Below are 18,148 nucleotides of genomic sequence, written 5' to 3'. Positions count from 1 at the left end.
TCACCAGAGGTCAGACATTGTAACGACTGTGAGGCCATCAAAGGATTTTAGGGGGGGCATTAAGTCCAGACTAATGACAATGCTAAAAACCTGCCTTATATCACCAAATTTTGTCTCAATGCTGCTAAAGGCACATGCCATGTTATCATGTGGACAGTAAGCATGTATGCAGATATTGAAGGTATTTGTTATTAGGATGCACTTATAAGTGTTTTGAGCAAGGAAAAAAATGTCAATAGAAGGTGTGATGAATCTCTCTTGAAAAAAAGCCATACTTTTGCAGCAGTGTCCTGTTTTAGAAAGCATTATCTACTGTAACCATGGCATCAGAATAGCTCCGTGACTATGTCAGATTATATATTTTTATCATTTTATGTGTTACAAGTATCCAAGAGGTTGTATGACAGAAGGCTCAGTAGTTTCAATACAGTGCTCTGGTCTTGCCCCCTTCCTCCAAATGTGTTTCAGGTTGTGTAAGAAAAGCTGTAAATCAGGTGAATGTGCTCAAGCACCTGCCAAAGCTGTACACGTTGTTACCTTGCAGCTCATCAGAAAACTGCAGTATAAGCAGGTTTTCAGCTAACATGTCTGTTGTTTACTTAAAGTGAATCAAGGGATGCGAGTGAGAAATGGCCGGGAGACGACAGACGAGAGTCAGAGACAGAGAGGATAAGTGTGTTTCAGCTCCAAGGAAACAAATCAATAGATGTCGGTGAACATTCAGATTCTCACAACCTGTAGATGAGCTCAGGAGTCAGCGCTGTCTTGTTTTTCCTGGCTGGGCCTGCAGTTTGAAGTGCTTCCCTTCCCCTCCCCTGAGCCCGAACAGGAGGCTCTACTGCGTTTGGCTCAGGCTGCACAGTAAAGGCAAGGCAAGGCTGCATACTGCAGGAGAGGCTGAGGCTGCTGAACCAAGCACTCACAATGGAGCTCCGAGGGAGGGGGAGGGGAGACGGTTGCAGCGAGGCTGGGAGCCTGGGAGCAGGAATGGTGGGAGCGAGGGGAGGGACAAAAGGGAGGCAGGAAAGGGAGAATGCAGCCTCTCATCAGTGTTGAGGATGGAGGGGAGGAATGAAGATACGGAAAGTGTTTTGGTGCGCATTCTGTGACATTCACAAAATGTGTAGCTTTCAGGCTTATGACAGAGGGAGGGAGAGTGGTGAGGAGGAGGAGAGGCAAAGATGGATACGACAGAGAAAGATAACACTGGTGTGTACGGACATCTGGACAGGCGCGTTGCACTTCTTCGCTACCCCTCTAGTGATGTAGCAGCCAATGAACCTATTTATTGCAGACACATAACACTGCCTGTAACTTAAGTCAAAGTCTACATGGCTAAACTGAACAAGTATTACAGTGAGCAATAACTGATAAACACATGACACTGACATGTATTCCTGTATATACAGTATTGCCACACGTGAAACAACTTCTTTTTTTTCCCAGCAATTTGTTTTTGACATATTTCACCACTTATATTTTCTATGAAAGTATTTTACATTTCTACACACCTTTCAGTTAAAGGACCTTTTCAGTAGCTATTGGCATGACATGTCCCCTGGCTGCACTTCTCCAACTATTAATGAAATGGACTTTCACGGCACATGGGAAATATCTCGTCTCTGGCCCTTTATTAATAGTGTGTAGGTTTATAACCTTACCATGAAGAAAAGCTTGATGAATGTGCCCATATACTCCTGCTGTTCTACAGTTGATAACGTTTCTCTCCTTTGCCCTAAGCCTTTCATGTCATATATTACAAATAGCTTGGATAATGAACATTGTTGTAATATTACAGTTTGCTACATTACCCATCCATGTATCACGGTAGTCATATTTTTCGTCTGATGTCAAAGTCTTTCCGTTGCTCTCACTCACAGAATCATGAGTTTGTTTAGCTAGCTTCCCTGGTATAGTAAAATATTTATATGAATACTATGGATAATACTGTGTGTATTTTATTGAAGGGGTCCGCTGCTTCTGTTGTAGACACGTTGTGGTTCATGTGCAGTAATATGGTTAATCTGACATAGGGTACACCAGTTGGTGGACAACACTGTCACACATTTAGGATTCAGTTGCGTATATTTACCGACCTGTGCTTTGTGTAATACTGTGCAATTTCATCATCCATAAGTACTGGAGACGCTGCGTTTTCCTGGTGTTACATTTAACTACTTATCTCACCAGTGTTCAGTTCTGTTTTTTTCACAGCTGACATTTTAATCATTGCGGAAACACCACAGGTGTAACTAATAACATTAATTACAGCTTCATTCTGTTCAGGTGTGCCAGTGGGCCAGCAGGCACAATAGACATTTTATCACGGCAGACATTTTGACATGTCATTGCAGGAAAACAACAGGTGCAACAAATAACATTGGTAATGGCTGCATTCCCTTTAGGTTGCCTGGTATTTTGCATGCTCACTCAGTTGTATGACTCACTGGAACAATTAAAAACTTAATCATTAATATTATTGATTACACCTGTGCTTGAAAATCAAAATGTCTGCTGTGAAAAAGGTCAAAGCGGTCCCCTGTGTCTGGGACATGCACTTGAGAATGTCGTCCTGAAAAAAATTATATTACAACAAATAGTTACGTTTTATTGTTGGGCGACCTCTAGTGGCCATATGGAGTTTAGGGTGGATGGATGGGTCAACTTTCACAAAGATGACATGCTCATTTCCCATGTGAAATTAATAACCAACACCCACCATGACAACCTTAACCATGTGTTAATTATTGTAACCATGACAACAAAGGTCCTCTAATCTTAAGGAAGCTTAGCCTTAACTTCAATTGAAACCCAAACCATGATCCTTTCCCTAAGCCTAACCAAGTAGTTTTACACCTTGGCTGCCAGGTGAGTGCAGTAAAGTAGCAGGTAAAACAGAAAACCGAACGTATTCTGAGTACCAGGATTAACATCTCGTGCTGTACAATAGGGCCTGCCTCCCAAGCATGCAGAGTGATCATTGGTTTGCCCGGGGGATTGTTGTGCCTTTGGAGGCGGATGTAACAGAATGCCCAGGATCCAAATAACAAGGACCAGCCACAACTGCAGATCACACACGCATGCACACACACACATCAGCAGGATTCAGCATCAGCACAGCCAACACCGTAGATGAATGGACTGCTGTATCGGTAATATGCATTAGCCCATTCAAGATCATTAAAAACCTCCTCTCTGTTTTCTTAGTTTCATTCTTCAGTTTCTTTTTGTTTTTTCTTAGTAAAACTTATTCCATCAGTGCAAACTACCTGGTCCTTTGTAACTGTGCAATAGATTTTGTGTCTGTGAATGTGTTTGTGTGTGTATGACAGATTACATCCTCCTGACTGCTACAAATTGGCAATTTTACACAATCTATAAGTGCAAGGAGTCCAGAACTCCTGTACATCCTGCATAAGCGCTGTTACCTTCTAAACTCTGATGCAACACCAGGCAACACTCTTGAGCAAGACTTCAGGAGCAACATACATATAACTTTTTTTAACAGGATGTTTGATGCTCATATCTTGCAAAAGTTGTGTAGTAGCACACTATCTTCTCTGTTATAATTAAAGGTGTAATCACACAGTATGAGAAGGTTCAGTTGACCACAACTGTCCTGGCAACAATCTCTTTTCACTTTTGAGTTGGGACAGAAATCAAAACTCAGCACGACTTGAGCACCATCCAAACTGTTTATTAGAAATGTGTCTGCCTTTGTTAAACAGAGAAAACTTTTTCTGTACTACATCGTCCTGAAATAAGGTTTCAAGAATGTACTGTTTTTGTATTGGTATCAGGTGAGGCACTGTATTTGCACTGGCATTAAAGCATTGGCAAAACTACACGTCAGCTAATGGTTTGCCCTTTTAACAACTAACTCACACTCACCACTAAACAACTGTCCAGTTTATTTGACAGGACAAGACTAAATACACAGCTGTAATATGGTTAACGGCAGAATCATTCATGCCCCTATCTGGTATTTTTTTGTAGTTTTCTTTATCAGAAATGTATGTGAACTGTGATTAATTGTAGTGCATATTCTTCCAGCAGGTTTTCAAAATCCTTATTTTCTCCTCCCACCCTCTTATAATAAGCTGAAGAAGAAAGGAGAAAGGTCAAGCTTCTTATTTTTTTTACTTATTCCACCTCTCACTACCCTGGCACTGGATTGTACTGATGAGACATACAGTGCCGTCGTCAGAATGATATATGGGCATTTTAAGGATTGGCGCTGAGTGTAGTCTTAGCTACAATAAGTGCAGCACTTCAACCATGGCCACTATCAGCGGAATCTGGTCAGAGGGTTGAATTAACAAACAGGCACAGAAGTGTTTCTTCACTGGCTCTCGGCTTCAGAGAGGGAAGAAATGGCGGTAGCGTGCTTGTCATTTTCACTGCAACTTCACAATTAACCGTTCCTGATAATTACACAAATTGATTTATCTTTTTCTATCACACGACAGTCAGCCACTCCCTGACTCATTACTTTTAAGCTGCATGTGTAAATTTTCCAAAAGTGGCTGCTCCAAGATAAATTGTTATTCGGTCTCTAAGATGTTTGTGGTTCCGCTCCACATGTCACATCACATCCGAAATAATCCATTCGTTTTTGGTGAGTATGAAAGACCCTGTCCACTTGAAATGGAAAACTGAGAGTCATATTTACATAGCTCATAATTTTTAACACAGAAATTAAAAGATATAACCATCATAATTCTGTTTGTCTTCCCTCTTCTGTTCTTCTGTTTCTGTGTTATACACTGCTGTTTCTTTTTTATTAGCATTTTATTTGTTGTTATATCTGAGCAAATCCAAGCAGGGTTGGCTGTTTTGAATCCATATTTATGACTTTCTACAGCCTTTATTTTAATGAGCTACCCAGCTTGTCCTGCGCTAATCTGTTGATGCTGCTATGAAATTCCCCTTTCTGTCAGAAAACAGCCATTAGCTCAGTTACAATTTAATAACATGAGCTATTATATATTCATATAGTTGTTTTGCTAAATGTTATTGTTTATTATAATGAGAAATGAAGAAAAAACAACAGCCTAAACCAGATATGTTTGTCCACTGTTACTGTATGTGAATGTATGACTAACTGCCAAGCTACTGTATGCCCACTATCACACTCAGAGACGATCCAGGTGGTGTTTGAATTATTACAGCGTATACTGCTGGAAGACAAACATTTTTGTCCATCTGAGAGGTTTAATATCTTATGTACACAGACGGCTAAAGATTAGAGCATCACAGATACAGCTAGCTGGCTGATGGTGGGGCTGACTCAGAGTTGAACCGTTAGATTAATAGCAAATATTGTGCTGGTTAATGTGGCGCCAGTGATGTTAGTCATGTCAAACATACAGATGTGGTGGGAAATTACTATACTGGTTTGAGGGATTGCAACTGATGTATGGATCACATCTAAAACCCTGCCTCCTCCTAACCTTCCACTTTCCTGTGCATTATATCTCACTCTTCATTTTTCATGCAGTCATCCTCTCATCTTTCACTTTTTTTCCCCTCTTATTCTTTGATGGAAATTCAGCACATCAATTATTATTGTGGTTCTTCCAGGAATATAGACACTATTGTGAATCAGCCACTCTTCAAATTGCACCTTACTTAACGGCACACAAAAGCAGCACAGTCAGTGATGAAATGTGGACAGCACGAATGTCCACCATCACTTTGCAATGTGACACTACTTATTGTATATCTAAAGTAAAAGGTCGGCCTAAATAGGTCAAATTACAAATCTCACACCTTTGTGCCCCACATCTCTTTTTATTTATTTATTTATTTTTTTACAGCTGCCCACTCCCTTTGGACATAGCAGAAACACTAAAGGTTTAACTGTGACATTTTTAAAGGACTGCTGGAGCTAAATCATGCGTTTGTGTCCAGCAAGCCCGAGATTTACCTCCTGAGAGCAACTTGCAGAGCCACATCCTTTCAACAGCTATTCTGGACTTTGTGAAAGATGAGGGCACACCAAACCATTTGGGGACATTTGTGGGGTATTTATGACCACAGCCCAATTCTTGTTAGGCCAGCAAAAATCTTTTTTTTTCTACTAATGTTTATGCCAGTATTAGTACCACATGTCATTTTATTCAGAAGATGTGATCATTAGCACACTGGGAGCTTCATTACCTGGAAAAACCTTGAAGCCAGAGTCATTGTGGGCGAGAGCTGCAGCCTGTCTCGCTCATGTGGCTTAATGTGGGAGCCACTGTCGTTCAGAGCATTCTTCCCCTCTTTATTCCTCCCTTGCAATGTTTTGAACTGATCCGCCAACAAAAAAGCTCCAGAAAATTGGCAAATCTACATTAAACCAAATTGACCTATAAGCTGCTCCTTCACAGTAAAAGCCTCAGAGCTTTGCCAAAAATTACTACATTACTATTATGGAAATGCAATCTCTAATGGTACTGGCTCTTTGAAAGCTTATTTCATGTATGATAGCGATATTAAAATATATCCTGGTGAAATTGCATGCATTATCTCCTCAGTCTCTAAATCAACTCATAGGTCTCCTGAAGGTCAAAGAGGTTAATGACTACAGTGTCAAAGTGATAAATTGGGAGTGCAGATAAGTGCACACAATGTCAAATAGGATGACAGAAGAAAAAACGTTTATTATGTTGGTTGTTGGCTATAACTGCATTATTTTTTATATGGATTTCTGGTGCTGGGATTGAATAATTCATAAATGTATGGAGTTGCTAAACTCATAGCCTAGCCTATAATTTTTCTTTGATTACTATGAATATTCAATAAATACTGAAGACATAAATACAAACCATTTAAAAGGGATACATTTAAAGCTTGCAGTTTTTCAAAGGACTAGTTTGGGAAATAAGCTACAGCCAGCAGCTGGTAAGCTGGAAACCCAAATTCTCCTCCTAGCACCTCTAATGCTCACAAGTTAGCATTTTACTTAATTAGATTTATTAGAAGTAGTGCTAATTAGTGAACTTCTAAACAGATTTACTTGTGGACGGAACACGCTATCTCCACTGTTCCCAGTCTTTATCCTGAGATAAGATAAGCTAACCAGCTGCTAGCAGTGGCCTCATAATTAACAAAGAAAGTGTGGTATCTATCTAACTCTAGGCAAGAAAAATGAAAGTGTGTCCCAACATGTCAAAGTGTTCCTTTAGCAAGGTGAATATGATCAGGCTGGAAAAAATAAGGAAAATAGGCTGCTGACATGTTGAGATGATGTTATGAAATCCTCCATGTTGCAGATACAGGGGAGTACGAGGACGAGAAATATTAGGCTTCAGCTTGCCAGGAAGTCATCAACAAACATTAACATATCGCCTTTCACTCCTCGAGAGAACCAGCTATTCATGTCTTTTTTTTTTCAACCCGAGCCAGACCAGCATCTTAAAACACAAAGACACTGGTCGTTGAGGCCGTGCTATATTGTACTCTGATGAGGAATCAATATATTGATCCATTCTTGTTCACAGAGGAATGGGTGTTTTTCTCACTTTTATTGAGAATGATGGGGACAGAGTGGAGAAAAGACAGCAGTGGAATTTTTGGCCAGGATTCAGTGTGACAGTGTTTTTTTTTACCTAGAAAGGCCATGATAAATTAAACTGCTGTATCGTTTATAACATATACTGTGCTTTGTTTTCATCTAGCCAGTTAATGTGTTTGGGATCGGTTAATTTCCCATCGTATTATATGCAAAAAAATCATGCATCTCACATACTTTAAGTTCCTGTTACTGACACCTACACCTCACACTCTCACTCTCTGACTCCTGCTCTCCTCTGTTTGTGTCTTACAGGTATTTATGAGCAGACATTTCTTATATAACTGCAGCCAACCAATCCTGGATGTGAAGATAGCCTTTTGTCAGGTGTGTGTTCCTTACAGGTAAAAAAGGTACAGTATTCATTCACTTCCATTTCCCCTTCATTGCTCTGTATTTTGTGGTATATACTGTCGTGTTTATGTGTATATTAAGTCGAGCTGAGTTTCTAAACATTAACAACGTTTACTCAAGACAAAACGGAACATAATCCTGTTTTAATGTGAAATGCAAAAGGCGTTTCTTCTTGGGATTCAGTGCTCCAGTGTAAATATGTCACACAATTTTCTAGACTTGTGCTGATAATTAATTTCATGCAAAGCTAAAAATAATTCAGGTAGACCTGGTTTTCCATTAAAGTGTTTATCTGTAACTGAGATCTCTACTAAACACAAAAACAGTGAAGTGTCTTCCTACCTGAAGCTTAATTGCCAGTCTCCTCTCGAGTTGTGACAGTGTAAATACAAAACTCCTGTGGGGATGTCATTCAAACTCTGCAGTCTATATTGCACGCCTGTGTGTGAGGACTGTGTGGTTTGCTACAGGGCAAAGCTACAGGCTATTCCTCTGTAGCTCGAAATTAATAAGATGCTTTGCATGGGGTGTCTGCATTACACATGCATGTGTAGCCGGATGTTTAATAGCCACTATAGATATACCGCTGGCTGCACGGTTACAGAAGCTACAGTCCTATGTATTGAAATAATTAGATCATAGATTTGGATGACTTGTCAGCCATGTTATATTTAAGTGTATTACATCACGTATATTAATTTTTCACGGCATTTGTGGGAAGTGTTTGAAACTCGTGCCCCTCAGTTATACACAGTGGTGCAGCTTTGTTTGGTTTGTGAGCTGTGTTGTAATTACCCAGTCTGTAATTACCGGAATTTTTGTTGTGGCACCATTTGTATGACTCCACTGCTTAAGTAATTACAGCCCAATTATTGTGTGCACATTAATATATGAATAATATCTTTTAGCTGCGTTAAGAGAGTTAAGATTAGTCGCACTAATGTCATTACATGGATATTAAAGATCGTACATGGACACAAGTATTGTACAAGTAATTTCTGCATGGAAACATACAATAAAACAATAGTGTATACAAAACAGTTCTGTGTGACCTGTCATGTTTATGCTATGTGTCCAGTTTTACCAATTAGCCTTTAACACATGCTTTTTTGTTGTTGTTTGGTAAAGTACCAATAAAGACTGATTGGTTAACTGATTTATTGATAGTTAAAGATTTAACAACAATAACTTAATAGCATGAAATTTACTATATGAATGTTACATTTATTTTTGCGAATTGATGTTTTTTTCAGATGTTTTATTACTTTTCCAGGTAAGCAAACACGCAAATCATCTTTATCATCAATAACAGAAGTTTCCTGTTGTGTTTGCGTCATTCAGGGTTTTGGAAAACAAGTGGATGTGTCATATATTGCCAAGCATTACAACATGAGCAAAAGCAAAGTGGACAACCAGTTCTACAGTGTGGAAGTGGGAGACTCTACCTTCACAGTTTTAAAACGTTTCCAGAATTTAAAGCCCATTGGCTCTGGAGCTCAGGGAATTGTCTGGTAAGTGCTCAACAGTGCATTTCTTTTATATCCTGCTTCATTTCATATCCGGCTATTTGAATTTTTTAATGTAGTATTTAAGGCATGATTATCTCATTTAGCTGTTTCCATGACAATACTGTTAATTTGGCAAAAGGAAAGTCATATTTTCACCCTGGCGTGGTTTCATTATACCTGACCAATCAGAACATTTGAAAGCACAGCATGAAGCCATGTGACTCATCTTTGCAGAGACTGTTTGATCAGCAATGTGGAAAAGAATGGATTTGCTCAACATTAAAAATGAAGAAGACTGAATGTAGAAACATTTTATTTCTTTAGTTTTATTTACTTAAGTTTATTTTGGTCTGTCATCTGAGCAGACGTTGGGCTTTAATCTTGTAATGGTAAACAGGTGCACATTCCTCTAAAGGTCTTTTAAAAACAGCAAATAAATTAAGTTAGAATTATTAGTGTTTTCTGATGCAGGTAATTTTATCAGTAATGTTTGTAAATGCAGTAAAATGGCAGATTTTCTAAATCATGATCAGTTAAGAGGCACAAAAATGTTTATCATAATTAAGACTTATTTTATCATAAGTCAATTATTAATGTGAATATACCAGATATTAACATGGTTGAAAAAAAATAAAAATAGAAAGATAATTCTTGCAGCTTCTGTGAGAAACTGTGAAAATATCTGTAGTAGCTACGGTGGCGTTTCTCAGTAGAAACTGTGAAATACTGAAAACCTGTTGAAAGGCAGAAACATTTTTCAGAAGAATTAGGAGGAACATGTTTTGTCATAATTCTTTCATAAAATGTGGAGCGTCTGGCCATTCATAATATTTGAATTCACTCGGTTCATATCCTCTCCAGTGCTTTGAGCTGATGACATATCTGTTGGGCCATAAGGGCCTAACAGGATGGGCACTTAAGTGAATCCTTAATCCGGATTGCAGCGAGAGTTCGTATTCATTGTAATTCATCTCACGCCTGCCCTGTCAGAATGCAGTGGAATGACTGCCAAAGCTCCACTTACAGGAATGCATTTTACAGTCTTTGTCAAACAGATCTATAAGTTATATTTATGTTAATGCCATGTCAGTGTGGTGATATACCTGCCTCAGAGACCCTCCCAGGGATGACACAAGATGACATGTTTTATTTCAGTGTGTCTTCTGTAATGTTTTGAAGATTCACTGGCTGTCAGCACCCTAAACCCCCTGCCCTTCACTCACCCTGTTTCATTGTCCTTCCTTTGCTTCCCATGCCCTCAGCCCTTCTCTCCTTCCGCTCCAAAGCAATTTTGTGCATTTGCAAAGGAGCTTGGGCAGCCTGTAACTGCTAATGCTGGGACTGTGCCCATTTGAAGGATATTGTAGCGATGGATGGCGGGGAGACAGTACAAATCTAATTTAACCTGCTCTGGTGTGTTTCGCTTGGCTCTCCCAACAGCTGTCATCTGGTGTCATATGGTGATGGTATTACCGCGACAGAACCACATAAAACCCCAAAGATTGATATAATATCCTACTGATTATAGAGATCAAATGGGATACAATATGAAAGTAGTTTTATTTAGATGGTAAGAAGCACATCATCAACATACCAGAAGACCATGACATGTGTATTTATGCTGGATGAATGATTTGTCATGATATGATGATGAGATAATTAGTGACTTGCTTACTGTGCATTATCTTCAGCATAATCCCTGACTGGATGACATAATCACATTTACATAAACAGTTGTCTGACACTACTTTGACTTTAAATAGACAATATGCACAAAAGCAGGGATTGATCCAAAAGCTTTTCTGTAAAAAATCAGCAGTGACTAAGTATGCTTTTCTTATGCAATCGAGAGACTCTTGCCCCCGTAAAGCCTGAGAACATGATAATGAGGGAAAACTTGTGTCACTGCTGCTGCTAAAACTCACTCTGCCAGTGTTGTCGCCCACAAATGTCTCAATCTGTGCAAATCTCTGCCCTTATGACTCGTGTGCTCAGTCAGGATGAGCTTCCAGAAGCATCTTAGGAGGGATGAAGGCTTTAAGTAGTTTAGCTGGTCATGACATCATCTTTCACTCAGCTAGAAAAGTGATGACTGACTCAAATCCCTATTGGATCAATGCTTTTATGAAGGCTCCACTGTTTCCATGGTCACACATCATCCCTGGCCTGCAGTCTCCACAGAGACATGACGAACCACAGCGTATCCCACCCAGCCATCTACAAACCCACACACGCCATCGTCTTGATTAGGGTTGCAATAAGGCTGCGTACAGATGCCTTGAAACTCGATTTGCAGCATCTTGTCGGGAGAATTTGTCACAGAGGGCAGATAGAGCTGAAAATGTGATATGTACAGCACTTTTATGGCAGATTTTCCTCGTCTGTGTACTGCTGTACATTGAAAACCAACATAAATCTACACAAAGAGCCCAAACCCCAAAGGTTCTCAGTGGTCTGGATTGTGTTGAGCCAGCAAAGAACTCACTTTGGTGTAATGACCTCTAAAATGGGTTGAGCCACTTTGTGGGAAGAGAAACTATCAACGTATGACTTACATTTCACCCTATGTTTCATTGCATTGTATTTTGTAGGCTATTTTTCTTCATAACCAACAAAACATCATTAATACTAAATATTTCAGATTAATAAATATTTGGGTAAAGTTTGTGTTGATGTTGTTCTGTAATATGATTAGCTATTTGCTTTCTTGCTAAGAGTTAGAGGATCGATACCACTCTCATCTCTGTACGGTAAAATATAAAGTGTGAAATATGAATATCACCAGTGGCTGATTAGCTTATCTTATTTTAGCTTAGCATAAAGATGGGAAAGAGAGGCAAAAAAAAGCTAGCCTGGCCCTGTCCAAGAAAAAACCTCTAAAGCTAGCTAGTTGATACATTTAATCTATGCAAATACCAAAGTGTAAAAATGACAAGATGTGATTTTATGATGTTTCTTAATGACACCACTCTTTTATCTGTCCATTAAACATGAAGCGGGAGCCAGGAGACACTTAGCTAGGCCTAGCATAAAGACTGGGAGTAGCTAGCTTAGCTCTGTTCATGGAAAGCTCCTGTAGCATAGATGCTGTTCTTGGACACAGTGACTTCCTGGAGTCTTGTGCTGAATTCACACAATGTCGGCAGAATGGGAAGAACAAGAAAAGCCTCCTGTTATTCTGACTTGGGAGTATTCATACACTTATATAGAATGGTTATTTAAATTCTCAAAATTAGTGACTTTTCCTGGGTTACATATTTAGAGTGGTTTAATAAGTGAACATACATACAAGCCAACAGTGTATAGTCCTTATCCCCTTAAATCAAGTCCTTACTGGACTTGATTTAGATGTAAACACCTGTGCAATCAGTCAACTCTCAGCAAGAAAGCTGAAAAATATATTTTCCAAAATGAACTGTTCCTATTATGTGATTTAAACAAAAGGTTATGTTTTTTTCCTCTTGACAGCCACATTGAATATGAGTTTAATGTTTCTTGGTTACTGACAAGCTTGTACCATTGAGGAAAAAATGTTTTACAAGTAATCTCCCACCTGTTTCCATGAGTCTTTGTTTGGCCGGAGATGTGAAAAATCATCCTTTTGTTTTTGCAGCCAATGACATTCACCATGGATTGTCACAGTGACATCCAATCACACACACAGTGAATCATCCAGCTATGAACATGAGAGGAAAATTGCTTCACTGGTCTCTGTTTTCTTTTTCTTTTTTCTTTTCTCTGCAGTGCGGGCTATGATGCTGTTCTGGACAGAAATGTAGCCATCAAGAAGCTGAGCAGACCCTTCCAGAACCAGACCCATGCCAAAAGGGCATACCGGGAGCTGGTGCTCATGAAATGTGTCAATCACAAAAATGTAAGTGATTCAGATGAGGGGTAACAGAAGTAGGAACGAATGCAGAAAGAAGGAAAATGTAATCCACTGTCAGAATGAGAACCACTTTTTAGTCAGTGTCTATTTTTGGTTCCTGATAAATCCCTTTGCTACAAAAACGGAGATGAGCGACTGCAATGTTGTGACCGCGCTAAATTCCATGCCTCCAGAAAAGTACCGAACTGGCAGGAGAGTGAAACAGAGAGCACTTGAAGGCATGAATGTAATCTCCAGTGCTGCAGTTTGTGTTCTGTCCTCCCTCCTCTGTCTCTCTCCTCTATTCCCTATCCTCCACATTTGTCCCCACTCTTTTGTTCCATCTCACTTCTTCGGTTCACTCTATTTCTCACTCAGCAGTGTCCTTCATCAGGGTCATTACCAACTTGCATCCACAGTCCCTTGCTCTTACTCTCATTTCATGTGTGTACTGTATATTTAACCACTGTATGTTGATCCTCTTCATGCTGTTCTCTCTTTCAGATTATCAGTTTATTAAATGTCTTCACGCCACAGAAATCATTAGAGGAATTCCAGGATGTGTGAGTATGCTGAACCCTTCTTTGCATAATTACATTTCCACGAAAATGTTTAATTTAGGTTATGTAACAGGCAAAGGAAGTGTTACTTGTTTTCATTTAATCTGATATATTGTATGGCAGGGAAAGAAGGGGACTAATTGTATTAAGCATTATGTGCTCATTACTCCTTCGCACCTGCAGTTGTGACAAGACAGCCGCTGGAGTGCAGTCAGTGAGAGTACTGGAAGTGTAACCTGAGGCTGCTGGAGATATCCTGTTCTCATGCTGAATGATGAATGAGAGTGTGTTCACTTTTAGAACAATCTCTAGGTGAACAGCACTGCAGCAGGATTCATATATCTTCTCATTTTATGTACAGACATGGTAGAAGGGAAGTAGATTTCAGGAGACAGCTAACGCATCAAATTCCAAATACCTCATCAGTGACTGAGCTGATACGGCTATTAACCACTGTCAAATCAATAAAACCTTTTCTCAGGTACCTAGTGATGGAGCTGATGGATGCCAACTTGTGCCAGGTGATTCAGATGGAGCTTGACCATGAGAGAATGTCCTACCTGCTCTACCAGATGCTGTGTGGTATCAAACATCTGCACTCAGCTGGGATTATTCACAGGGTAGGAAAGCAAGACACCTCAGCTTCCTTGTTTGCTTTTTGAGTGTTATATTTAATGGACAGCAGTGATAATCATGTTGAACTAAACCCTTAAATCTTACACAAACCTAAGCCCATGGTATCAAGACCATCACCATCCTCTTGTTTGGATTGCTCATTGTGGCCGAGTTTTCTTTAGTCATGAGCGAAATGAATGGACGTTATAAAAAAATCACATACCAGAAAAGGACACTGTGCATTGAAACCTGTCAACAGAGAAGAAGATTTGTAAATACATACAGTTTCTCATGTCAGTCTTTTTCCCCCCTCTCCAGGACCTCAAACCAAGCAATATAGTGGTGAAGTCAGACTGCACCCTGAAGATCCTGGACTTTGGTCTGGCCAGGACTGCAGGCACAAGCTTCATGATGACCCCTTATGTGGTGACTAGATACTACAGAGCCCCAGAGGTTATCCTGGGCATGGGATACAAAGAGAATGGTGAGAGTTAATGAGAACTGAGTATGTATGAGCTTGTGTGGGTCAAAGTCAGACATCTTTAATCGATTGATACTGGAGTCATTTTATTGTTTCCATCTCTTTATTAATACACACCATACCCCACTGATGTATTTACTACAGTCAATTAAAAGAGCTCATAGAGACTTAACAGTCTGTATAGCAGTACTTGCTTATATAGTTACATCACCAAATGACTGTAGTTTATTGGAACAGTTTTTTCCTGAAACTCAACCCAGTTAAATTCTTGTATTGGCAGTCAACCATGGACATTAATGGTCATTGAATTCACTAAAATCCCTGCAAACATTTTCTGGTCAAGTTGCACTTTGCAAATAAGATAAAGTGAATTGAAGTGTTAGAGGTATGAGTCACTGATTAAAAGCCCCCAGAGCATCAGACATGTGATTGAATGCCAGAAAAAGCTGTGACTCATTAGCCATATTCCTCCCATGGATGGAAGCTGCAGGCTCCAAGACTTTGAATATCTTGCCACTAGTTAGTCCTTCTAAGATTCGGCTTTCTATTCATTCTGCTCTTCTGCAGCTCTGTCTATATTTGTATTTCTTTCTAATTTGTCTCTATGTAACATACATCTCACTAATTATTTCTCCCCCGCTGAATAACAGCTACTCTCTAATTACTGTTGCTTCTCCCGGAGAGCTAGATGTGTCTAACACTAACCTTTGCTTCCCTCTCTCTTCTTTTGCTCCCTGTTCGCCAAACCCTCACCGCTGTGCGCGCAGTGGATATATGGTCGGTGGGGTGCATTATGGGAGAAATGGTGCGCCACAAAATCCTTTTCCCTGGTCGGGACTGTATCCTTGTTAACACATAGAGACATCAACTGTTGGTAACACTGTTTACTTGTTCCTGGATAAAGATGGATTTAAGAACCTTTTAAAACACTATTTTTCTTAGCTTGAAAAATACTAAGTGCAAATGAACAAAATAGTAGCTACAGGCCTGTGCACAGGTAGAGCAGATAAAATAATACATATGGTTATATCCAGAACGTATCTTTCACATGATATTTGAGTTAGTTTTTGCTTTGACTCGATCTTTTTATGTCTTAGTTAAACTTAATTCGAAGGTAATTATGTGCCTAGCCTGATGTTCTCTATATGTTACTGAGGTGAACTAAACTACACTCACATCTGGCTGGCTTTATAACACGTCCAACTGATCTTCTTTTAACACTTTTAATACAACCTGCAATAACATCGTTAAACAAGCATCATAAATTCTCGCTCACTCTTGTCTGAATCTAAGGCTTTATTCAGGCCCTCATTTTGGCAAGAGGAAGTACTCTCTCCCTCCGTCTCTGAATATTTAAGCGTGTGCTATTTGGAGGGTTTCTGGAGTGCTACCTGGTGAGTTCTCCTGCAGTGAATCGGGGGCTGTAATTGCATCCCCAAGATGACTTCTTTCTGCAGGATGGATATGGATAAATAGTCCCACATGCTGAGTTTGCGCATGTGTGCACATGTGAAGTGCATCTCGCCATCTGAGGGTGCCCACATGTGTGACTCAGACATAGTTATTAAGCTTTCAATGAATAAATAATGAGTAATTAATGTATTCAGTATGAGCATCCGTAAATAGCAGCTTAGTTGAGCTCACTTGGCGGTGTGAGGACAGAAGGTTAAAGGTGTAGACTGTTAGCATGTTAGGGTCAAACCTAATCCTATGAGATGGCCATTACCAGCAATGAATCATGCTATTGCTTACTATTGTCTGTGTAGCCAAAGCCTCATATAGCTACTTCCTCGAACCTCGATTGTTGTCCAAAAACTATTAATAATACATGAATGAGCCACATCATTGCACTGTGTGACATGGTCTTTTAATGTGATGAACATGGTCACTGTAGTTGGTTTTGCCGTTACCCTGCACGTTGCTAATCTTAATTTACTTCATAGGCTTTTCGACCTGAGGTATTGACCTGGCTGAAGTTACCTATGCCTTCCTGAGTGCCTGTCAAATGATGATATAGAATAGCAGTCTGTCTACACAGGTCAGAGCACAGTGAGCTTCAGGGTGACTGGGTGTTCGATGGCCATTTACTACAGCAGTGTGTTAAATAAGAGGCCATCAAGGGAACTGGAGGTGTATTCTGTTTGTGGCATGCATGTGGCAGGTAATTACTAGTGAAATGCACAGCTACGTGATGGCATGCAATGCATATTGTCATTAGGATAAGAAAAGAGAGGGATTACGATATAGAAATACTTGAACTTGAAATATGTACTTATATGTAGTTACAGTCGATCTACAGTAAGTCATTTAGGAGGTTGAACGTGATTTTGGATAGACGTTGGTAATGCAAGTGTGTGTGTGCTTGTGCATATGCCTGTGTGTGACCCCAGTGGACATGTGGTCAGTCGGCTGCATCTTTGGAGAGGTGATAAGAGGGACGGTGCTGTTCCCTGGGACTGACCGTATCCTTCTAACCCCCCACCCCCCCACCACCCTGTTCCATATGTAAACCTGATATATTGTAGAAAACCCAGGGTGTTTACTTGAGAGCTGTTGTGCTCAGATGCATGTCGCTCCAATTCAAGACATGAATAACACAGCCGAGAGTCATGGTTTTTTTCGGCAGTGACACTGCGGAAAAACACCTCGAGCTTTATGAGTGAATCCAGCAACTTGCTAAAGAGCCATGGTTAAGAGCCTTAGTGGATGATAAAAAAAAGCAAAAAAAAAACTGCCTCACTGAGCACTGGGTGGATGGCAGCCAATGTGCAATGGAGACAAAAAGGAGGTGGAAGTGTGTGGCGTTCCAGCAAGATGAAGTAATGGGGATCTCTGGTGACCCTGGCAGCTAACTACCTCAACTGGCACTCTGTGTGAGAACACGGGGAGGGGAGGGGCGTTGGTCGCAGTGTGTGTAGGGGTAAGAGAGGAAATATTTGTTGTCAACAGGGAGGGGAAATACAAGCTGACACACTCCACAAGCATATTTGCACACACAAACATAACCACATGCACATGCTGCTTGTTAAATTAAAAATTCATATATAATACTTGTCAGGAGGTTCAATAACAGCTCTGTGCTTTTATGACCCAATTCCTGCTTTTTGGAGGAGCTCAACAATGCTTAGGGAATGCACAGAATATAGCTGTTATTCCAAGTATTTAAAGCTGATTTTATAGCACATAATTAATTAACGCATAACT

The 18,148-nt window shown here is 40.0% G+C and overlaps 1 protein-coding gene across 13 annotated transcripts in view; it reads left to right on the top strand.

The window, feature by feature from the left end:
• The window catches only part of mapk10 (mitogen-activated protein kinase 10), a 35,546-nt gene that overhangs the window by 3,858 nt on the left and 13,540 nt on the right, over positions 1-18,148 (top strand). For 7 of the 13 annotated variants that reach the window (XM_056404247.1, XM_056404245.1, XM_056404248.1 and 4 more), the window contains exons 2-8: positions 7,814-7,885; positions 9,254-9,423; positions 13,165-13,294; positions 13,793-13,851; positions 14,330-14,468; positions 14,782-14,947; positions 15,712-15,783. In XM_056404247.1, coding sequence (XP_056260222.1) covers positions 7,820-7,885; positions 9,254-9,423; positions 13,165-13,294; positions 13,793-13,851; positions 14,330-14,468; positions 14,782-14,947; positions 15,712-15,783 — 802 coding nt within the window. In that variant the 5' untranslated portion in view covers positions 7,814-7,819. Of the gene's footprint in view, positions 1-7,813; positions 7,912-9,253; positions 9,424-13,164; positions 13,295-13,792; positions 13,852-14,329; positions 14,469-14,781; positions 14,948-15,711; positions 15,784-17,334; positions 17,407-18,148 lie in introns of all 13 variants that reach the window. The other 6 variants (XM_056404253.1, XM_056404254.1, XM_056404251.1 and 3 more) reach the window with 3 other exon arrangements.

The sequence above is a fragment of the Seriola aureovittata genome, chromosome 18, assembly GCF_021018895.1.
Source record: "Seriola aureovittata isolate HTS-2021-v1 ecotype China chromosome 18, ASM2101889v1, whole genome shotgun sequence".
Classification (NCBI taxonomy): domain Eukaryota; kingdom Metazoa; phylum Chordata; class Actinopteri; order Carangiformes; family Carangidae; genus Seriola; species Seriola aureovittata.
Note: the sequence above shows the minus strand (reverse complement) of the source record. Positions and strands in the feature narration are given on the sequence as shown.